The following is a 24,425-nucleotide window of genomic DNA, read 5'->3' as shown; positions in this document are numbered from 1 at the left end:
AATAGCGACTGAGCCTGAAGAGTTAGGTGAGGAGGTATGGAGGTCTCAGAAAATTAGGAGACCACCAGATAAGCTGGTCTATGTAGCGCCTGGGGAACTGGGCGTGATTTCCACTGCTTTTTGCACCTGGATTGGGCTTTGTGTTTTGCAGGAAGGGTTGGCGAATTATATCAACGCCATGAGGACACGACTAAATTTGGTGGGGGGAGAGTGTAACACGCTGTAAGGATTCACTTTTAATGTAATGGCTTCTTTGTAATGTTTCACTGCTAAGGTTAATGTAATGGCTTCTCTGTAATCTTCACTGCTGAGTTAATGGTTTCTCTGGAGCAGCAATGTTTGGATTACGGCTGGAGATAACAGGACTATGGTATGCATGTTAGCCAATCAGAGATTGTTGTTCTGTCTTGTGAATCTAGAGGGATTTTTTTTTTTGGTTTTTGTCGAGGAGAGATGAAGAGGGAAGACGTGTGTGGAGAGAGCTGGTAGACCACCGGATGGAGTGGACTGGGATCTGAGGGTCCGACGGTCGGCGAAGCTCGGAGGAGACCGATGATGGAAGAATGACAACTGAGTGAACTTCAACTTGAACTTTTGACTTTTCCTTGAATTGGGCCCTTTTTCATTTTCATTACTAACCCTATATTCAGATTAAGATTCACAAAGTTCAATCATTTAATTGCATATGGTGTACTGTCTGATATTTTGCATTGTTGGTTTGTAACTGGGCGGTACATTACACAGCATCCACACAAACATGATTTCTCAGTTTCGCAGGGCCAAGGGCAGTTTCTCCTAGACGAACACGAGCTGGGCGAGCCTGAGGATTACATAGAAAAAGGCTGCAAAGCAGCAGAGAAAGACTTACTGCATGCAGTGCAGCAGTCCGATGACAAAAGAAATAGTCAGTAATAAATAGTCAGTAATGGAAGCCTCTAAAGCTATTCAGTCAAATAATCAGGTACAAATATGCTAGCAGATGCAGCCATCGTAACAGTAGCACCAAGGTAGCGTAACGGTTAGCACAATGCTATTACAGCTCAGGGTGGTGGAGATCAGAGTCCAACCGATGTCATCTGTAAGGAGTCTGTACTGTGGAATGCGTGTGGTTTCTATGGGTGCTCCAGTTTCCTTCCACAGTCCGAATACGAACCAGTTAGTAGGTTAATTGGTCATTGTAAGTTTTCCCATAATTAGGCTAGGTTAATCGAAGTTGCTGGGCAGCACGGCTTGAACAGCCAGAAGGCCTATTCCGTGCTGTATCTCAATAAATAAATATCAGCAAGACAGTATAAATAGGGAGGAGCATTGTTGACAGAGACCTGGATGTTCTCAGTTATAAATCACCCCTGTCATCACTGTTGGTGAGTGGGCCAGTGAAGGAGTGGAGCTTTGAGGCTTTCACTCGAGAGGCTTCGACGAGAAGAGGTGGAGGACAAGCTAGCTCGCAGTTAGTTTTTACAATGTCTCCTAAGACGGTGATGTGCCTCTCATGTGAGATGTGGCAGTCTTGGGGGAACGCCCCTCTCCCGCAGAGTCACATCTGCCAGAAGTGCATATGGCTGGGCGATCTGGAAGACCGTGTAAGGAATCTGGAGCAGCAGCTGGATGACCTTTGACTCATAAGGGAGAATGAGGCAGTCGTAGATGAGAGCTACAGGGAGGTAGTCACACCTAGGCTGGCTGAAGCAGGTCGTTGGGTGACAGTCAGAGGGGGGGAAAGCGAAGATGAGCAGACAGGTAGTGCAGAGCACCCCTGTAGCCATTCCCCTGAATAATAAGTTTACCATCCTAGATACTGCTGGCGGGGACGACCGACCAGGAGAGCTGTCGTCATTGGAGACTCTGTAGTCAGGGGAGCAGACAGGAGATTTTGTGGACGTGAGAAGGACACCCGCATGGTTTGTTGCCTCACGGGTGCCAGGGTCCGGGATGTCTCTGACCGGGTGCACGACATCCTGGAACGAGAGGGAAAGCAACCAGAAGTCGTGATACATGCTGGGACCAACGACATAGGCAGGAAGAGGGATGAGGTCCTGAAGTGTGAGATTAGGGAATTAGGCAGAAGGCTGAAGAACAGGACCTCAAGGGTGATGTTCTCAGGATTGCTGCTAGTGCTACGTGACAGAGATGGCAAGAATTGGAGGAGATGGCAGTTGAATGCGTAGCTGAGGAGTTGGTGCAGGGAGCAGGGTTTTAGATTTTTAGATCATTGGGATCTCTTCTGGGGAAGGTGGGACCTGTACAGATTGGATGGGTTGCACCTGAACTCGAGGGGGAGCAATATCCTTGCAGGTAGGTTTGCTAGCATGGTTCGGGAAGGTTTAAACTAATTTGCGAGGGGGATGGGACCCAGAGCGATAGAGCAGTGAAAGAAGTGCATGGAGTAAAGCCAGATCTAACATACAGAGAGGCTTTGAGGAAAGAGAAGCAGAATAAACGATGTAAAGACAGTAAGGTAGAAGGGCTGAAATGTGTGTACCTCAATGCAAGAAGCATCAGGAACAAAGGTGATGAACTGAGAGCTTGGATACATACATGGAATTATGATGTAGTGGCCATTACAGAGACTTGGCTGGCACCAGGGCAGGAATAGATTCTCAATATTCCTGGATTTCAGTGCTTTAAAAGGGATAGAGAAGGTGGAAAAAGGGGAGGAGGGGTGGCATTACTATACTATTTCAGCTACAGAAAGGGTGGGTAATGTAGCAGGATCCTCTTTTGAGTCAATATGGGTGGAAGTCAGGAACAGGAAGGGAGCAGTTACTGTACTGGGGGTATTCTATAGGACCCTTGGTAGCAGCAGAGATACAGAGGAGCAGATTGGGAGGCAGATTTTGGAAAGGTGCAAAAATAACAGGGTTGTTATCATGGGTGACTTTAACTTCCCTAATATTGATTAGCACCTGATTAGTTCCAAGGGTTTAGATGGGGCAGAGTTTGTTAAGTGTGTCCAGGATGGATTCCTGTCACAGTATGTGGACAGGCCGACCAGGGGGAATGCCATACTAGATCTAGTACTAGGCAATGAACCGGGTCAGGTCACAGATCTCTCAGTGGGTAAGCATCTGGGGGACAGGGACCACCGCTCCCTGGCCTTTATAATTTATCATGGAAAAGGATAGAATCAAAGAGGACAGGAAAATTTTTAATTGGGGAAAGGCAAATTATGAGGCTATAAGGCTAGAACTTGCGGGTGTGAATTGGGATGATCTTTTTGCAGGGAAGTGTACTATGGACATGTGGTCGATGTTTAGAGATCTCTTGCGGGATGTAAGGGATAAATTTGTCCCAGTGAGGAAGATAAAGAATGGTAGGGTGAAGGAACCACGGGTGACAAGTGAGGTGGAAAATCTAGTCAGGTGGAAGAAGGCAGCATACATGAGGTTTAGGAAGCAAGGATCAGATGGGTCTATTGAGGAATATAGGGAAGCAAGAAAGGAGCTTAAGAAGGGGCTGAGAAGAGCAAGAAGGGGGCATGAGAAGGCCTTGGCGAGTAGGGTAAAGGAAAACTCCAAGGCATTCTTCAATTATGTGAAGAAAAAAAGGATGACAGGAGTGAAGGTAGGACCGATTAGAGATAAAGGTGGGAAGATGTGCCTGGAGGCTGTGGAAGGGAGCAAGGTCCTCAATGAATACTTCTCTTCGGTATTCACCAATGAGAGGGAACTTGATGATGGTGAGGACAATATGAGTGAGGTTGATGTTCTGGAGCATGTTGATATTAAGGGAGAGGAGGTGTTGGAGTTGTTAAAATACATTAGGACAGATAAGTCCCCGGGGCCTTACGGAATATTCCCCAGGCTGCTCCACGAGGTGAGAGAAGAGATTGCTGAGCCTCTGGTTAGGATCTTTATGTCCTCGTTGTCCACGGGAATGGTACCGGAGGATTGGAGGGAGACGAATGTTGTTCCCTTGTTCAAAAAAGGTAGGAGGGATAGTCCGGGTAATTATAGACCAGTGAGCCTTACGTCTGTGGTGGGAAAGCTGTTGGAAAAGATTCTTAGAGATAGGTTCTATAGGCATTTACAGAATCATGGTCTGATCAGGGACAGTCAGCATGGCTTTATGAAGGGCAGATCGTGTCTAACAAGCCTGATAGAGTTCTTTGAGGAGGTGACCAGGCATATAGATGAGGGTAGTGCAGTGGATGTGATCTATATGGATTTTAGTAAGGCATTTGACAAGGTTCCACAAGGTAGGCTTATTCAGAAAGTTAGAAGGCATGGGATCCAGGGAAGTTTGGCCAGGTGGATTCAGAATTGGCTTGCCTGCAGAAGGCAGAGGGTGGTGGTGGAGGGAGTACATTCAGATTGGAGGATTGTGACTAGTGGTGTCCCATAAAGATCTGTTCTGGGACCTCTATTTTTCGTGATTTTTATTAACGACCTGGATGTGGGGGTAGAAGGGTGGGTTGGCAAGTTTGCAGACGACACAAAGGTTGGTGGTGTTGTAGATAGTGTAGAGGATTGTCAAAGATTGCAGAGAGACATTGATAGGATGCAGAAGTGGGCTGAGAAGTGGCAGATGGAGTTCAACCCGGAGAAGTGTGAGGTGGTACACTTTGGAAGGACAAACTCCAAGGCAGAGTACAAAGTAAATGGCAGGATACTTGGTAGTGTGGAGGAGCAGAGGGATCTGGGGGTACATGTCCACAGATCCCTGAAAATTGCCTCACAGGTGGATAGGGTAGTTAAGAAAGCTTATGGGGTGTTAGCTTTCATAAGTCGAGGGATAGAGTTTAAGAGTCGCGATGTAATGATGCAGCTCTATAAAACTCTGGTCAGGCCACACTTGGAGTACTGTGTCCATTTCTGGTCACCTCACTATAGGAAGGATGTGGAAGCATTAGAAAGGGTACAGAGGAGATTTACCAGGATGCTGCCTGGTTTAGAAAGTACGCATTATGATCAGAGATTAAGGGAGCTAGGGCTTTACTCTTTGGAGAGAAGGAGGATGAGAGGAGACATGATAGAGGTGTACAAGATAATAAGAGGAATAGATAGAGTGGATAGCCAGCGCCTCTTCCCCAGGGCACCACTGCTCAATACAAGAGGACATGGCTTTAAGGTAAGGGGTGGGAAGTTCAAGGGGGTTATTAGAGGAAGGTTTTTTACTCAGAGTGGTTGGTGCGTGGAATGCACTGCCTGAGTCAGTAGTGGAGGCAGATACACTAGTGAAGTTTAAGAGACTACTAGACAGGTATATGGAGGATTCTAAGGTGGGGGCTTATATGGGAGGCAGGGTTTGAGGGTCAGCACAACATTGTGGGCAGAAAGGGCCTGTACTGTGCTGTACTATTCTACGTTCTATGTTCACTGTTGCAACCTCCGGCCTGGCTACAGCAGTACAAGCACATCGAACAGCTGCTGCCAGATATCAGACGCACCGGACCACTCACTGTATCAGCACAGTGCAGCCATGAGCCCCACATCTCAGTACTGAGCTGCCACCCCACTGCACACCAAGGTGCAGCCTCTTCAGAGCACTGACTCACTGGTGCGAGAGCACAAGCAGAGGACACGGTTTGAGCCAGTTCCCAGAAGGGCAGCACACACCAGAGAAGGGAGTTTATTTCAAACTAAGGAGTTATTTACACATGAGCATTCATGGGACTTAGAGCATTATCAGCAATGAGACCAAGCTGAGTACTAGTCTATAGAAATCTAATTACAATGATGGCAACTGGGAACTTAAATACAGTTAAATCAATCTCAAATAAAAATTTAGCATTGGTAAAAGCAAACCTGAAGCAAGTGGATTGCCAAAGCCAACTACGAATGTTCTACAGAAATGTAACCTAGTGACCTCACATTTGTCCCCCTTCTCTGGAGCATCAACTCTGTCACTTCTCTTCTTTACCTGGATCCCTTTACGTCCATCTCAGGTGACTCACAGCTACTACAAATACACCTCCTGCCTCCCTGCCTCCTGAAAAGATACCAGCCCTCCTCCTCAATTTCTCCGCATCTGTCACATTCATTCTCAAGATGAGGCTTTCTACCTAGGACCACTGAAATGTCCTTATTCAGGAACTGCGACTTCCCCTCTGCCATAGTCAATGGAGCCCTTGCAGACGTTTGCTCTGAACCCTCTTCCCTTGCTAAGTGAAACAGTGGCTCAGTTCCTTCAGCCCTTGCCTTTTACCATCCCATAGCCTTCATCATCCTCTGCCATTTCCACCAACTCCAATCCAATTCCACCACCAGTTACATCTTCGCCTACCACCCCCACTTTCTTGGTCCACATCTCTCTCCACCCTTCCCCATACCTCCCACTCCCTTGGCACTTTCCCCTGAAACCACTGGGGATATAGCACTTGCCTCTTCCTCTGCTCTCTCACCAACAGTCTGGTGAGAGAGCAGGCCCTTCAAGTGACACAGTGAAGATTCACTAGGATGACACCCAGCCTTGGAGCATTTCAAAAGATACTGAATAAGCTAGAGTTATCTCCTTCAAGCCGAAGAAGCCAAGGGGTGAGCAGATGTCAAGAAGATGCTCCTTCTGTTTAGGGAAAATTTAAACTAAAGTGTATGGATATAAAATGAAGAGTCATCCAACTAACATGGAGACAAGGAGGAGCTTCTTCACTCAGTGGGCTGAGGGGACTCTTCGGAATTCACTACTCCAGAGTGATGTGGAGACTGAGTTATTTGAGACAGAGAGAATTTGGGAACTAATATCATTTAAAGGTTATGGACATTGGCCAGGAAAATCATATTAGCTGTGATCTTACTGAATGGTGGAGCGTTCGATATCCTTCACAGCTGGCTTCAGTTCCTTTTTTTCGTTTGCATTTAATTCGTCCTGACATTAGACAAAGCAAATCCAAGAGCAGATAACCCCTTGTACCTCTTCACTCAGCAGTCCCTCCCTCACGTTAATATCGACTCCACTTACTTCCGCTTCTGTCCACCAAGCTGACTCCACACCTCCAATACAAAACCATCAAACTGTTCAGCCTAGGGAAAAGAAACCAGAATTAAACAGAGTTAGGCATCACTGCGCAGGAAAAACCTTGACAATGACTCCAGTGCAAAGGAGTCCATGCCCTAATGTGAAGCCAACAAGCAGTGTGGAGAAAGGTTTAAAATATCAGGCACCAGGATAGAAAATTAAATGAAAAACAAGGCAGGCAGAGGAGATGAGGCAGTAGAACAAATCACAAACTAGCCCTGAGAAAGGAGGATTGCACTCAAGCCAAATATAAAACAGTTTTAGATGGGTTTGGGCTGCATTAGTCCAAAGCATACAAGTGCCGTAAGAAAAACGAACGGTGAGACAAATAGGATATTAATATAGTGACAATCATACAGGACTTTCTTAAAAGAAGAGGATTGGGAACAATATTCCTGACACATAAGGCAATAAGGAAAAACATGGAAAGATTAAAGAAAGACAGGTCAGTAGCATTAACGAAATACACCATTCTAAACATAGGAGAGGGATAACGTGATGGAGAAACCATTTGAAGTCTACTTGGTTATAATTAAGGAATATCAAAGGGAAAAATGCATTGTTGGGAGCAAGTCACTAAGTATCATGAAAAAGGTTCAGGGAAATTATAGTCAATTGCAGTAGGGAGCAAATATTTGGGAGTGGTGACAATATGGAACTTCACTTAATACAGACGGGTGAAGGAATAGTACAAGGCCAAGTGAAGGAAGGAACTCTTGAACATAAAGAAGAAAAAACTTCTTGATCAATACACACAATAGCAGGTCAGCCACCTTCTTGATCCACACAATAAGAAGAAAACAGTTAAATCTCAATCTGTGATTAAGTGTATCAAGTCAGGTTGCTTCATCAGGTTACATTTGGGGAATAATAATTTTACAAGAGGGCACAGAAAGGATAAGGAAAAATAAACTGCAAAATACAACTGGTGAAGAGCCAATTTCAGTCATTAGGAAAGGGGACTGGAAGAGAAACAGCTGAACTGAGATGCCACACATGCAGAGAAGAGAAAATCTAATTCGGGGAAAAAGAAAATCAATCATAATTAGAGATGGCAAAAAGTTAAAAAGAATGTGTAAGGGAACATATGATGATGGTCTTGTCCATTTTACTGTAACAGGTAAAGCAGAATACGGAAACTTTAAACAGGAGCAGCAGCAACAAAGGGGAACATAAAAATCTCCCATGAAATCAAATAATATAAGGGAAGGGCCGACAATTAGGGACCACAACTGGGAATGCAGAGGCAGAAAACAAGACTGAGGGAATATATTGATGTTTTGTATTCACCCTTACTGCCAGAGACTGCCAATTAGGCAGAAGAGGAGGAAATAGCAACAGTGGATGGAATAAAAGTGGATAAGGAGATGGTGGCAGCCCTTCTGTCCGGATGGGGCACCATCTGAAGCCAGATGGAGTTTGTGGAGTCAGGCCAAGATTTTCCAGTCCTCCTTGGATATGGATGGTATGCCAGAAAAAGGATTTTAAAAAGAGTAGAGGGATAAATATAGAACTTTCATACACAGTGGGAGAAATTTTCAGCAATCTTAATCAAAGACATAATTAACTGGCACTGGGACAAGGATGAACAGCAAAAGATAACTGGATTTGATAAGGAAAAGTGCGTTTGCCTAAATTCATGGGAGCTCTTTAATGGAGGATTATACTTAGACAGATTAGGAGAATGGCCAAAGAAGTGGCAGATGGAGTATAGTGTAGGGATGTGCATGGTAATGCATTTTAGTAGAAGGAATAAAGGCATAGACTGTTAAAACGGAGAGAAAATTCAGAAATTTGAGGTGCAAAGGGACAGGAGTCCTCATGCAGGATTCTCTAAAGGTTAACTTGCAGGATAAGTCATGCTAAGGGAGACAAATTCAATGTTAGCATTCATTTGAGAGGACTAGAACATAAAAGCAAAACTGTAATGCTGAGGCTTTATCAGGCATTGGTCAGACCGCACTTGGAGCATTATGACCAGTCTTAGGCTCCTTATCTAATAACAGATGTGCTGGCATTGGACAGGGTTTAGAGGAGGTTCATGAGAATTATTCTGGGAATGGAAGGGTTAACATATGAGGAGCATTTGATGGCTGTGGGCTTGTACTTGCTGGAGTTTAGAAGAATGAGGGCGAAGCTCATTGAAACCTATTGAATATTGAAATGCCTAGATAGAGTGGATGTGGAGAGGATGCTTCCTCTAATGGGTGAGTCTAGGAGCAGACAGCATAGCCTCAGAACTAAGGGTCGTCCCTTTAGAACAGAGATAAGGAGCAATTTCTTTAGCCTGTGGTTGATGAATCTGTGGAATCCACTACCACAAACGGCTGCTAAGTCATTGGGTATATTCAAAGCAGAGTTTGACAGGTTGTTGACTAGTAAGGACATCAAGGGTTACAGGGCGAAGGCAGAAGAATGGAGTGAAAGGGATAATAAATCAGTCATGATGGAATGGTGGACACAACTCGATGGGCTGAATGGCCTAATTCTGCTCTTATGTCTTATGGTCTTATGATGGTAGCTCAGTTTGTGGATGTATGGATTTTCAAAAGGTGTTTAACAAAGCATCTCATCCTTATTATCAAAACTCTAAAAGTTGTAGGATAACAGGAACTGGAAATACAAACTGGCTAAAGCAGTGGTCCCCAAAGCAGGTGCTACCGGGCCACGAAGAAACAATATGATTTGGTGATGTGAAACGATATGAGTCAGCTGCACCTTTTCTCATTCCATCACACACTGTTGAACTTGAATACTGCTCCCCCTCCACCCCCGTCAGCCGGTCCACAAGAATATTGTTAATATTAAACCAGTCCGCGGTGCAGAAAAGGTTAGGGACCCCTGGGCTAAAGGACAGAAAACAGAGGTTGTTTCTCTAACTAAAGAAATGTGTAGGGTAATGTAATAGATGACAGATGACACGTATTGTTCATAATAGAAACTTCTATATAGTTCACAGACACCATCATTGAGTTGTGTTCACTGTTAGAGACAGTGTTTGATGTGATGTCAATATAAGGAGACTCCTTTTGGCCGGAAGACCCTCACATGATTTATTTATAAAACCCTACATATAAAAAGACCAGTGCTAATCTGGGATCAATAAGACACCTTCTCATTCCAATATCTGTTAATGACCTGGACTTCAGTGCAATTTCAAAATTCAAAGATATTGCAAACAATGAATAGAATACAACGGATATGCACCAGAGGTCAGAGACTTTTAAAGTTAATTTATTCACAGGAAAAGAAGTGATAGAGCAATGTACTGGAGGAAATCAGCAGGTTGAACAGCATCTGTGGAATGAAAGGAGTTATCAACATTTCAGGTTGAAACCCTCTATCAGGATTCAAAATCCAAAGCACATTCATTATCAAGGTATGTATAAATTATACAACCTTGATATTTGTCTGCTTACAGGCAGCCACAAAACATGAAACCCAAAAGAACCAATTTTAAAAATGTAAACAGCAAAGCCCAACACGCAGAGAAAGAGAAAAAAAAACACAAATCATGCAAACAATAGAATCGAGCAACAACAAGAGCATTCCAAACCAAACTGAGTCCTTAGTTTCCAACATTTCCTGTTTTATTCAGACTTCCAGCATCTAGTTTACCAGCTTTCATCGGATGCTTCAGCTCAAGATCACTGAAGACATTGAAGCCTTTTCATCCTTCACGGTCCTGATTCCTGCAGACTCACTGCTCTTTTGGGTGGTTACAATTATGTCTTGCCTTTGAACTTTGCCTGTTCATATTTAATTCTACTAATAGTGAAATAGAAGAGTGAACCCCCTACTAAAGATTATCTAGCCAAGTGAGTACCCTAGTTGAGAATACTCCTGTTCACGATTTCCCAGGAGAATGAAAGTCACTCAACATGCAGTGTTACATCACATCCAGACACTTTGATCCTTTGAACCTCATCTTTCAATGCAGCTGAAAAAGCAGTCCACAGTCCAAATTTCATCGTCAAACTTTCGAAGCCCAGCCTGCCAAACTTACACCTTCCAAGCTCAGCTATGGCCCAACCCATGTCCCTATTTTGTCCATCCTTAGCACCCTGAATACTGCTGGGAATCATCCACATTCTGTTAGCCTACTTGGGCTGCAGGCCCTATTAGCTTTTCCCTTGCTTCTGCTCAAGGAGATAACCAGTCTTCGGCTATCTCAAAGTGCCTGGGCCTTGCAGGTATTCACTGCACAGCTAATGGGAGAGGAGGTAAGGGGAGGAGAAGAACCCTGGCTTTACTCAGGAAGTGAGTGAGGGAGGAAAAACCTTGCTGAGGTTTTCCACAGAGCTAATGAATAGAAGAAATGAAAATCTCTGAAATGACTAACCTTCGCCGTCTGCACCAAGGCTTCCGTTAAATCCTCAATCTCATCCTCACTGCTAAACACCTTCTCATAATCGCGGTAGGTCCAACCATCAAAGAGAACCCGGGGAACTGTTGGATAAATTGTCAGAAAACGGTGCAAAGTCAGCACTAGTACACAGGACGCGAGGATGGACATGTTGAGGAGCCAGATAATACTCTTTTCACCACAGAACTAATTTATTCAATTACTGGATCAGTTTCTCTGCTTTGGTTGCAAACCCCTACTGATTTTAAGGCACTGGGTACGCAGGGGTATTTGGGACTGCTGTGCGGAGAAGATAGCTGGGAGAGATATTATTTAAAGATCATTAAAGCCAGTTCATCCAATTCCTTAATATTGGTAGATCACGACAAATTTATCTTAATGAAATGGGCTGAAAAGCTGAACAAACTTCGCATCGAATACATGGAATGGATAGCCCAAAGTTGATGTTTAAGAGATGGAGGGATCTGTTTTTAAAAGATTGGTCATTTGAACTCTAGAAACTTTACATAATCTTACACCTTCCCCGTACCAAAATAAAAAAAAGTGGCCTGGTTAGTTTTGTGAAAAGCCATGGTGACTGAGAGATTGTAGAGATGGTACAATTTAGACTCTAGACAGAAAATAGCAGCAATACATTAGACAGAGTCACAGCCGAAAGTGGTTCCTTAGAATAACACATTTGTTAAGCACATGTTAGACCTGCAAAGATAATAGACTGGAAGGGGCATTAGACTCACTAAAGCTACAAATTCAAGAACCATAAATTTGACAGTCCAATAATGATAGTACCCCTAAGTGGTCTTCAGATGAGATTCACAGAGCAGCACGCTCAGGTGTTGAAACCAGATGGAGTTCCCTACTGATGTTACTGGAAATTGTTGAAACAGCCAACCAACTCTTACAGCAGCCAATAAACCACCAAGATGCATGTTCTTGGAATGAGGGGTGAAGCCAGAGTGGTCACAGCGAGCACCCACATAATCACAGAGAGAATATGTAAGTGCCATACAGACAAGGAGGCACCGTAGTGTAGTCGTTAGCACAATGCTTTACTGTAGCAGTGACCCGGGTTAAATTCCTGCCGCTGTCTGTAAATCTCCCTGTGACCATGTGGGTTTCCTCCAAAGACATACTGGTTGGTAGGTTGACTGGTCATTGTAAATTGTCCCATGATTAGGTTACAGTTAAATTGGAGATAGCTAGCTGGCGCAGTTCAAAGGGCCAGGAGGGCCTATTCCTCATTGTATCTCACTAAATAAATAAATCTGAGGTGCGGGGGGGTGGTGGGAGTGGATCTTCTTTGCTCTTTTCCACACAGGCCATCAATCCCACACACCTGGACATGGCTATGCTGGACATGCCCCCAAGGGTGTTTAAAATGCTGAGAGGCCAGATGCGAAGTGAAATTAGTTCATCACGTCAGTATCGCAGTGTCCCTGGTCCCAGAGGTGGGCTCAGGGTTGCGGTGTGGGAGGTCAGACTACAGGTGGCCTCTCTCCAGAACACACTCTACTGTTGAAATTCTACAGTTGTACAAAATGTTGGTTAGGCCACACTTAGGAGTATTGTGCACACATGCTATAGGAAGGATGCAATGAAGCTAGAAACAACGGAGAAGGGCTTCACAAGGATGTCATCTGGACTGGTGGGCTTGAGTTATAAGGAGAGACTGAACAGGTTGGGTCTGTTTTCCCTGCAGTGAGGAAGAAGGAGGAGTGATCTTACAGAGGTTTATAAAATCCATGAAGGGATAGATAGGGTAGAGTGTCACAGACTTTTTCCCCAGGGTTGGGAATCTAGAAAAACCTAGGAACACGATCTAATGTAGGTGGGGAAATGCTTAAAGGGACCTGAGGATAAACTTCACGCACAGAATACTGGGAATACGGAATGAGCTGCCAAAGGATGCAGTAAAGGCAGGTACAATCACAATGTTTAAAACGACATTTGAGTGGGTACATGGATAAGAAACATTTTGAGGGATATGGGTCTGGCTTAGATGGCACAGATCGGTTGAGCAGAAGAGTCTGGTTCACTGCTGTATAACGCCCTGATTCTTATAGGGGTAAGGTAACACCTCGACTTTTATAAGGATATCACTGACATTGACTGGAGCCAGCTAACAGTTCTCTACAACAGTCGGTGACCAGCCAAGTCCAATATTCTAAAGACGATGCCCTGTATTAATCATGGAGCACAAAATCTAGGTAAGGAGACTGGAAGTCACAGCATTACTGTGAACAAAATAACATTAAAGCTAACAGACAATTCACCACTCACCAATACGAGCTGCATTGGAGCTCTCCCTCACCTTCTTCATCCATCCTGTTTACAGATAACAAGAACAGAGTTAGTTATGTGCAGAATACAACAAAGCTAGCAGATTCCACTTAATGGTCTCTCAGAAACAAACTTCTTTCTTCATGTAACAAAGTTATAAAGATATTCAGCAAAGAATTGATTTATGGTTACATTTTCAGTTTGCAGTTTTGAAAATGGAATGACAACGCATTAACAGGAACAGATAGGGGCAAGGTTTAGGTGGAATCGCTGTCTCTTAAAGGAGAAGGCTTCTGCTATGGACTGAGATAATTTCCATTTAGCTAGTTTGGTTATGTAGTGCACATTACATACTGTAAATCTCATAATGATATGATTTGGGTGAAGTAGATGAGTCGTGAATCAGCAGGATGAGGGATTTGTTCACTAAAAACATGTTAATCCAATAAACCTCACACAAAATTTGAAAATGGTTCACTGTTGATAATGTCCTAATTCTAAAGAGTCATAAACTATTACAGCACAGAAACAGGCCTTCTGACCCATCCAGTTCATGCTGAACTGTTATTCTGCCTAGTCCCATTGACCTACACGTTACACAGCCCTCCATATCCCTCCCATCCACATACTTATCCAAATTGCACTTAAATGTTGAAATCGAACCTGCATTCACCACTTCTGCTGGCAGTTCATTTCACTCATACCACCCTCTGAGTGAAGAGTTTCCCCCTCAGCCGCCTCTTACATACAGGTGTTTCACCTTTCACCCCTTAACCCTTGGCTCAGCCAACCTCAGTGACAAAAGCCTAATAGCAATTACACTATCTATATCGCTGATAATTTGATATACTCTCTATCAAATCTTCCCTCATTCTGCTGTGCTCCAGAAAATAATGTTCTAACCTATTAAACCTTTCCCTATCACTCATTCTCAAGTCCCAAAAACATCCTTATAACATTGTAAGAATTCAGGGAAGATTTATTAGTTTCCTGTAGGTAGGTGACCAGAACTGCACACAATACTCCAACTTCGACTTCACCAACATCTTATACAACTTCAACATAACATTTAACTCCTGTACTCAGTACTTTGATTTATGAAGGCTAATGTGCCAAAGCTTTCTTTACAACCCTACCTGTCTACTTTCAAGGAATTATGAATCCTAAGAGTAAGAGAAATCCTTCTGTTCTACCATACACTGTATAAGTCCTAATCTGGTTTGTCCTTCCAAAGTGCAAAACCTCACACTTGTCTGCATTAAATTCCATCTGCCATTTTTCAGCCTATTTTTCCAGCTAGTCCAGACCCCACTGCAAGCTTTAATAGCCTTTCTCGTTGTCCACTACCCAATCTCCCCAAGTTTGCTGATCCAATTTACTACATTATCATCCAGATCATTGATGTAGATGACAAAAAACAACAATCCCTATGGCATAGCACCAGTCACAGACCTCCAGTCAGACAGGCAACCCCATGCTACCATTCTCTGGCTTCTCCCACAAGGCTAATGTCAAATTCAATTTACTTCCTTATCCTGAATGCCAAGCAACTGAATCTTCTTGACCAGCCTCCCATGCAGGACTTCATCAAAGGCCCTGCTAAAGTCCACATAGGCAACATCAACTTTCCTAGTAACCTCTTCGTAAAACTCTTTAAGATTAGTCAAATGTGACCTCCCATGCACAAAAACATGCTGTCTATTCCTAGTCAGGCCTTGTCTATCCAAATACTTATATCTGGTCCCTTAGAATACCTTCCAATAATTCACCCACTACTGACATCAGGCTCGCTGGCCTATAATTTCCCATCTTATTCTTAGTACCTTTCTTGAACAAAAGAACATCATTAGCTATCCTCCAGTCCTCTGGCAGTTCACCTGTAGCTAAGGTCATTTCAAATACCTCTGCCAGGGACCCTGCAATTTTTACACAAGGTACGAACGAACATTTCCTCAGGCTCTGGGGATTTTCCTCAGGACAGCAAGCACCTCCTGATCTGTAATCTGCATACAATGCATGACCTCACTGCTGTTTTGCCTCAGTTCTATAGACTCTGCGTCCATTCGCTAAGTAAATACAGATGCAAAAATTCTATTTAAAATCTTCCCCATCTCTTTCGGGTCCATGCATAGATGACCAATATTGTCCCTTGCTATCTTTTTGCTCCTAATATATCTGTAGAAGCCCCTGGGGTTCTCCTTTACCGTATCTGCCAAGAATTTTCTTGCCTTCTTTTAGTCCTCATAATTTCCTTCTTAAGTATTCTCTTGCATTTCTTATACTCAAGCATCTAATTTATTTCCTGCTTTCTACACCTGCAATAAACCACCTTCTTTTTCTTAACCCAGGACTCAATATCTCTTGAAAAACAGGGTGCCCTATTCTGCTAGGATTGTCTTTTATTCTGACAGGAACATACAAATTCAGTACTCTCAAAATTTCACTTTTGAGGGCTTCGCACTCACCAAGCATCCCTTTGCTAGAAAACAAACCCAAAAAAAATCCGCACCTGCCAGATCCTTTCTAATGCCATCAAAATTGGCCTTTTCCAATTTAGAATTTCAACCTGAGGATCAGACCTATCGCTCCCATAATTATCTTGAAACTAATGGAATTCTGATCACTATTCCCCTGCATATACTTCTGACACTTCCTATCATTTTCTTCTTCCCTTTATCATTATCACTTCTAGTGATCCCACAGAAAGTAAAAAGCATCTCAAAACCTCACAGCTAGGGTTAATTGTAGTATTACTAAAACACTTTACAGCACTACATTCCACAGCCACTCTGTATACACAATAATCCTTTATCTGAGTATTCGGCAGGGGTTCCCAATGTTTTTTATGCCATGTACCCATACTATTACCATTAAGCAAAGGGTCCATGACCCAGGTAGGGAACTCCTGCTTCAGAAACCTTGATGGTTTGGCACCTGACCTATAGGCAATGCTTGCTGCACTTCCTCTCCACATACTGGGACCTTGGTATCTGTGATCCCCTTAAACTCACCCTGTTCTTATGGTGAACTTATGGTTCTCTCTTGAAGTTCACCAGGCTCCAGTTCCACATAATTTACTAGGTTCACAAGGAAATTTATGATTCTAACATGTAACAGCTTAACAAGAAATGTCTATTCAAAATGTGTTGCAGTACAAACAGAAGAACAGTTGATAGTCCTGAACATCTTCTCAACTAGCACCAAAATCATGAGCTTGCCAATTAAAATTTAATTACAATGAGACACAAATACTAGCACTGGTTCAAAGCTCAAAGTAAATTTATTATCAAAGTACATATATGTTACCATATACAACTCTGAGATTCATTTTCCTGTGGACATACTCAATAAATCCACAGAATAATAACCAGAACAGAATCAATGAAAGACTGCCCAACTTGGGTGTTCAACCAGAGTGCAGACAGCAAACTGTGCAAATACTAAAAGAAAGAAATAACAGTAATAAATAAATAAGCAATAAGTATTGAGAACATGAGGTGAAGAGTCCTTGAAAGTGAGTCCATTGGTTGTGGGAACATTTCAAAGATTGGGCGAGTGAAGTTGAAAGAAATTATCTTGATTGGTTTAGGAGCCTAATGGTTAAGCAGTAGTAACTGTTCCTGAACCTGGAAGTTCAGGAAGAGAGCGAGTCCTGGGTGGTGGGGTCCTTAATGATGGATGCTGCTTTCCTGCAAGTGTTTCATCTACATATGCTCACTGGTGGTCAAGAACATTGGTGTTTCCATAGCAGGCTGTGATGTAGCAGTCAATATACTCTCCACTGCACATTTATAGAAGTCTATCAGAGTTTTAGGTGCCATGCTGAATCTCTGCAGCTCCTAAGGAAGTAGAGGAGCTGATGTGCTTTTTTCGAAATCGCACTTGCGTACTGGGCCCAGAAAAGGTGCTTCAAAATAATAACACCAAAGAATTTTAAAGTTGCTGACCCTCTCCACTTCTGATTCTCTGATAAGGACTGGCTCATGGACCCCTGGTTTCCTCTTTCTGAAGTCAATAATCAGCTCCTTGGTCTTGCTGGCATTGAGTAAGAAATTGCTGTTATGGCATTACTTAGCCAGATTGTCAGTCTCCTTCCTGTATGTTCATTCCTCACCACCTTTGATTCATCAAATGACAGTGCTGTCATCAACAAACCTGAATGTGGCATTGAAGCTGTGCTTAGCCATACAGTTATAAGTGTGAAGTGAGCAGAGCAGGGGGCTAAGCACACAGCCTCATGGTAAACCCGCGCTGATGGAAATCATCGAGGAAATGTTTTTGCCAATCCAAACTGACTGGGGTCTGAGAGTGAGGAAATTGAGGATCCAATTGCACAAGGAGATATTGAGGCCAAGGTCTAGAGCTTACTTATTAGTTCTGAGGAGATGATGCTATTGAATGCTGAGCTGTAGTCAATAAAGAGCATCCTGATGTATGAATGCTGTCCAGATGTTCCAGGGTTGAGTGAAGAGCTCCCACTATGCAAATTGGAGCAGATCTAAGTCGCTTCTCAGGCAGGAGTTGATATGTTTCATCCCCAACCCATCAAAACACTTCAGCACTGTGGATGTAAGTGCTACTGGGTGATCGTCATTAAGGCAGGTCACGATGCTCTTCTTGGGCACTAGTGTAGTTGAAGCCTGCTTGAAGCAGATATGTACCTCAGATTGCCAAAGCAAAAGGTTAAAGATCTCAGTGAACACACTGGCCAGTTGATCAGCACAGGTCTTTAATACTTGGCCAGGTATCCCATCTGAACGGATGCTTTTTGTGGGTTCACCCTCCTAAAGGTTGTTCGCACATCGGCATCAGAGATTGAAATCTCAGGATCATCAGGGGATGTGCAAGTTCGTGATGGCTCCTCCATGTTTTGACTGTCAAAGCGTGCACAGAAGGCATTAAGCTCATCTGGAAGCGAAGCCCTGATGTCGACTACGTTGCTTGATTTAACCTCATAGAGGTGATAGTATTCAAGCCCTATCACAACTGTCGAGCACCCTTCGTTGATTCAAGTTTAGTCCGGAATTGGTACTTCACCTGTGAGATGGTTTTCTGGGGATCGTAGCTGGACCTCTTGTAACTTTCTTGGTCACCAGACTTGACTGCCTCTGATCTGGCTTTCAGCAGACTGCGGATCTCATAATTGCTTTGATTGGGGAAGACTCTGAATGACTTTGTGGGAACACTCTTGACTACAATTGTTCTGAAAAGTACAACCATGGTGTATTTATTCAGATCCACAGATGAGTCCTTAAACAGGACCCAGTCCACTGACTTAAAGCAATCCTGTAGCTGCCCCTCTGCTTCCCACAACCACCTCTTTGTTGCCCTAATCTCTGGAGCTTTGCTCTTTAGCTTCCGGGAGGAGAAGATGGCAGCGCGGCAGAGCACGCGCGGCCTCTCCGGTGATGAATATCTGTAATCTGTCAAGTAGGATGCCGTGCACAATTCTGATTTGATGGAGGCAGACGTGAGAGCATGGAGGAACATATGGTGAAACTTCTGAAATGCCTGTTTCACTGCCGCCGCTACTGTGTGAACCAAAATCTCCGGAGGGGAAGACCCCGAATCCTCAGCTTTGCCTGTTGCTTGGCGGCCGGGGCTGGGATCGGGGTCAAAGTGCTCGGCAGAGATGATGCTGGGTGCTCGGTGTCGGAGGCTCGAAGTTTGGACGGACTCAGAGTCGGACTGTGGTCGGGTGCTTCCAGGGTGCTGCATCGGCAAGTTTGCGGCGCTGGAAGCTCATGGCAGGGAGAGTTTCTCCTTTCTACCGTCTATCAGGACCTTGAGGCTTTTTTTTACCGTGCCCATGGTCTGCTCTTATCAAATTACGGTATTGTTTTGCACTGTTGTAACTATATGTAATAATTATGTGGTTTTTGTCAGTTTTAGTCTTGGTCTGTCTTGTGTTTCTGTGATATCATACCGAAGGAACATAGTATCATTTATTAATGCATGCGTTACTAAATGACAATAAACGAGGACTGAGTGTCCTCATAATCTAATCTAATCTAATCTAATCTAAGGTATGCAGGTAGCAGAAGGACAGCCAAGTGATCCGACTTACTGAAATGCCCTCTGGGTATGGAACAGTAGGCAGTCCTTATCTTAGTGTATGACAGTGGTCTGGTGTGTTGAGACCTCTGGTGCTACAGGTTATATACTAATGGTAATTGGCAGGGTTTTCTTCAAACAAGCCTGGATGAAGTGCCTGACTCTGATTTGAAATGCACCAGGATGGTCTGTTTCTTGTTTAGAGTTGGCATCATGCAGTATGTCAAGCGATTGATTATAGTTCGCTGCTAGTGGTATGTAAACTGCCATCATGATTATGGAGGAGAACCCCCTAGGTAAATAGAATGGACAGCATTTGACTGTTAGGTGTTCAAGGTCAAAGGAACACGAGTTTGACAAAACTGCCATATCAGAGCACCACTGAGAATTAATCATGAAACACACACCTCCACCTTTTGTTTATTCCAAATCAACAGTTCGGTCCATTCAGTAAGTCCAGAAGCCTTCTGGTTTGACTAATGTATCTGGTGTGCCAGAAGACAGCCAAGTTTCATTCAAACATACACTGCAACAGTCCATTGTTTTCCTCCAATGTAGCAATCTTGCCATTGGTTCCTCAATTTTGCTCTCCAGCGACTGCACATTTGCTAACAAGATGCTGGACAGAAGAGGCCTCATCCCTCCGCGTGTCAGCCTGGTTTGAAGTACCCCGCTCCTGCCTTGCTTCTGTCCACGGCGATGAAGCTTAGTCCACTTAGATATGCTGTACCTGCCTGGTCCACTGAGACCTTCAGACAATTGTGAAATCTATAGATCATTAAGTTCATTTAAAACTACATTGCTTAGTCCTTAGAGAGAAATTACAGGCTGCAGATTGCAGTGAGAGTAATTTGTAACAGGTATATTTAAAAGTATATTTAGAAGTATTGTCCACAGCACACAGAATGTCACCATGGTTCACCAGCACCATCATGGTGGTGGCTTGATAGGTGAAAAGTTGACACTCCAAAATAAAGGACAAAAATGTCCTACGTTATGCTTCAAAATTCTTTTCAATCTTGTTATTAGTAACCTTCACTTAAAAGAAATATTTCACAAATGGTAAACAGGGTTAATCGTCAAGGATTCTTTAAACAGTAACACAGTACTACCATCTAGTGGCTTAACAGCTCAACAAAAGGCAAATTGCAAGTGTCAAATAAATGTCGCAAGTCTACTGTCCTTCCTGGCTTGGAGCACGACCTGGATTTTGCACAACTATTAGAGCTACTGTCAGACACATGGATGATGAGGTTACTTTCCTGGCTCAGTCTCTGCACAGGCCAGCTTCTCATCCATGCCCATCTCATTGTGCCTCCACCGTTTCAATAGTCTGCAACCCATGTCACCATAACAGCTATTAGACTGCACCCATTCATTTCTGTTTGTGCTACTGACTCACCCATTTGTAACAATTTCTGCATGCATTCACATAGAGGACTTCAGTTCTGTCTTCGTGCACTCCTCTGGCAGAACTACTATTGTGCTGGTCTTGATAAATTCTGGGTATTATTATTTACTTTACTGTACTACACAAATTGCTTTGCCATTTCTCTATAACTTTCTAAATTTTCCTTCAGTAGGTCCTACCAACCTTTACTTTACTTTATTGTTGCCAAACAATTGATACCAGAGCATACAATCATCACAGCGATATTTGATTCTGCGCTTCGTGCTCCCTGGAGTACAAATCGATAGTAAATAGTAAAAATTTAAATTATAAATCATAAATAGAAAATAGAAAAATGGAAAGTAAAGTAGTGCAAAAAAAAACCAAGAGGCAGGTCCAGATATTTGGAGGGTACGGCCCAGATCCGGGTCAGGATCTGTTCAGCAGTCTTATCACCGTTGGAAAGAATCTGTTCCCAAATCTGGCCGTACGAGTCTTCAAGCTCCTGAGCCTTCTCCCGGAGGGAAGAGGGACAAAAAGTATGTTGGCTTGGTGGGTCGTGTCTTTGATTATCCTGGCAGCACTGCTCTGATAGCGTGAGGTGTAAACCTCACCATCTGTTTCAGCTTTATCAATAGTCAGTTCTGTTGGTCTTCATGGAAAGATGGTCTCCAAGATAACAGGATTCCAAAGATCATGCCACAGAACTTATAGTGAGAGGGCAGCATGGTGCATCATGGGCAGGTGGTATAGGACCTCTGCTTTGCAGAGGTTGAACCCATAAGAACATGACTCATTCTTTCGGACATTTTAGTGAATGCTTTGTCTGTGACTCGAATCTCATTTTCTGCATATGCCAATAATTTCTGTGGTCTGATGGTCATCAAGGAGTAGGTAAAAGGAGCTGCAAAAGTAGAAATTACTTCACCAGACTACAACACCACTGCCCTTGTCTGCAGGTTTAACAGTGAGATTGGGATTAGCACACAGAACAGAAAGTAGTACGGTGAGAAGGGGTAAGGTTGGATTGGAGAAGTCAGGACGGCTGATATCACATCAGCAAGGTTGAGTGAGCGCTAAAGGCCAAAAGTGTGTGTGCAAGAGGAAGTGGGTTTGAGGTGGGAGAAGGGTTCATCAGTAGGGGAGGCAGGGAATCCTTGCCAAAGAACAGAGGCGATGGAAGATCTCAATATCATGGTAGGCTTGAAGCTCATTGAGGTGCAGGTGCAGAGGTATGAAGGCAAAGCCCTTGCTGAGGTCAGGCCAATATGCATCAGAGAAGGGAGGGTTTGAGCTAGGGTCAGGCATGGGATCAGAGAAGGGCATAGGGGGCTCATCGGAGATGGGATGGTGGCGAGAAGAGGGTTTGCCATGCTGCCTTACACGTTAAGTTCCTCCAGCACTTAGTGTGTTTACCTTGTGGGTGAACTCTATTTCAACAGGAAATCTGTTGGTCCAGAAAAGCGTTGGGGGTAATAACAGGCAGCATTGAAATCGGATCTGTCGTGGACTCCTTAGTTAAAATCACAGCTGTGTACCATCATAACAAAGGTGCAAGGGAGATGAGTTTCTGCTGGCAGCCAAGTCTAAGATGTCTGCTGCACAGTTCCTCTCAACTGACAGTCAACAGATCCTCCTAAAGTTAGCATAACTAAATATATCTTTTCCTAAAGAACACCTCAGTTATGCAGCTTCGGTCATCTGGTATATCATTCTCCTCCCAGAAGTGGGAAATCAGGCTGTGGACTTGTGACCAAGTATTCTTCTGGAATTTCAGCATCTGCTCCTGAGGTCTTATGGTTTCTTTTATTTGGCTTCATGTTGGTCTGGGGTGTTGGTGTGTCTGGACTGGACAGTCTACCTTGGGATGGACTCGAGGACAGTCTCATGGTTTGATTCATCTTCTAGGTGGGCACCAACTACCTCACTGCTCTTGATAACAACCCTCCATCTTTGGCTCCGAGTGGGGTGTTGGGCAAGGCTCTTCACAGCAGTCAAAGAGTTACTGCACTCTTTCACATACCAACTGTCCTCTAGGTCTTGAGTCTTCTGTTGGACCCAAGCCTTCAGCTGCCAGTAGACTGGCCTCCTTTCCATTAGAGTCTGGTGGAATTTCAGTTAATTCACTCTTTGACCTTCCAGTTATTCTCATCAAACCAGGCTTTTTGGCAGAGAGGCCAAGAATCTCTCCAGTTACTGATTACCGGGGACTTCAGGGCACTGCAGATAGTCTGCAGATTTTGTTGGTTGGTTGACATTGGGCTGACCATAAGAGAAGAAATTAAAATATGAACTACAGCTAACTGAAACAGATAAACAACAGTGTCAGTAGACAAAACAAATGCTTTTGTTCTTGTCACATGGTGGAAGGAATAGAGACCACCATTCTGTGAACTGGTTCCTCGCCAGGGACAGCTGGAAGTGGAAATTACAATAATCTACTCAACAAAGGATTCTTTCCAAATAACCCATCGCTTGTGAACAGTTCATCAGGAAAGAGGAAAACTGCAGACATATGGAAGGGCAGTCTGTGCCTGCAAACTGAAGGAACTTGAACCCAGTGTCTAGTTGAAATGGCTGGAGCTGATTGAATTGGAAGGTGAAGCAAGGGGATGACATCAGAGGAAAGTCCTTATTTGGGAGAAGAGCAATGGGACCTGTAGTTTAGGGTCATAGCCTATGAAAGGTTGACACAGGCAAGCCAAAACCAGTGAAGACAAAGCATAATGGTGCAGAAATGATAAGACAATAAGAATGAAGGGTTCTGAATAATGAGTAGCGAGAATTTCTAACTAAAACAAAGAAGGCGTCTCATGCCAGGAGTAGGAAGAAGAAAGTTTAGCCAACCGGAGATCCCATATTACGATGTTATAAATTGAAGTGGTGGTTGGCCAGGGGTCGATGTAATTTGTGGATATTTGCATATATACTATCAAGTTCAAATTCTGAATTAATTAAGATTTGTGTACTGAACTAGCTAACCAAAGTTAGCTGGCCAGCAGTCAACACTTTGTGGGGACAAAATTGATTTTTATTGTAGCAATGTATCTGCTGCTGCCATTGTTTTGGGGCTAGGTTGATGGAGAGAACAGTGGATTAAATGGCAGTCAGTCCAACTCTGATCAGTCATGATGCAGGTGATGTGGGCATCACTGCAGTCTGTCTTTTGAGTGATGACCAAGTAGCCACAATTATAGCATCAGGACTGTGTTGCAACAAGGTCACCTGTTCTGTAATCATTTTTGCAAAAACAAGATTTTAGCTATTAGTTGTGCTTCAAGCATTTTGTCAGACCTATGCTGTTGGTGGCAACTTTCCTTTTGGCCTCTCACACCTTGCCAGAGGATCCCATCTTCTCCAACCTTAGCATTCAGGTCA

The 24,425-nt window shown here is 43.7% G+C and overlaps 1 protein-coding gene across 2 annotated transcripts in view; it reads right to left on the bottom strand.

Moving 5' to 3' along the window:
• chid1 (chitinase domain containing 1) overlaps positions 1 to 24,425 on the bottom strand; it is a 96,127-nt gene that overhangs the window by 42,188 nt on the left and 29,514 nt on the right. For both annotated transcript variants that reach the window (XM_063062293.1, XM_063062292.1), the window contains 3 exons: positions 13,604 to 13,648; positions 11,300 to 11,406; positions 6,901 to 6,962 (listed from right to left, as the gene is read on the bottom strand). In XM_063062293.1, coding sequence (XP_062918363.1) covers positions 6,901 to 6,962; positions 11,300 to 11,406; positions 13,604 to 13,648 — 214 coding nt within the window. The remainder of the gene's footprint in view (positions 1 to 6,900; positions 6,963 to 11,299; positions 11,407 to 13,603; positions 13,649 to 24,425) is intronic.

Source organism: Mobula hypostoma, chromosome 11 (genome assembly GCF_963921235.1).
Source record: "Mobula hypostoma chromosome 11, sMobHyp1.1, whole genome shotgun sequence".
In the NCBI taxonomy this organism is placed as follows: Eukaryota; Metazoa; Chordata; class Chondrichthyes; order Myliobatiformes; family Myliobatidae; genus Mobula; species Mobula hypostoma.
Note: the sequence above shows the minus strand (reverse complement) of the source record. Positions and strands in the feature narration are given on the sequence as shown.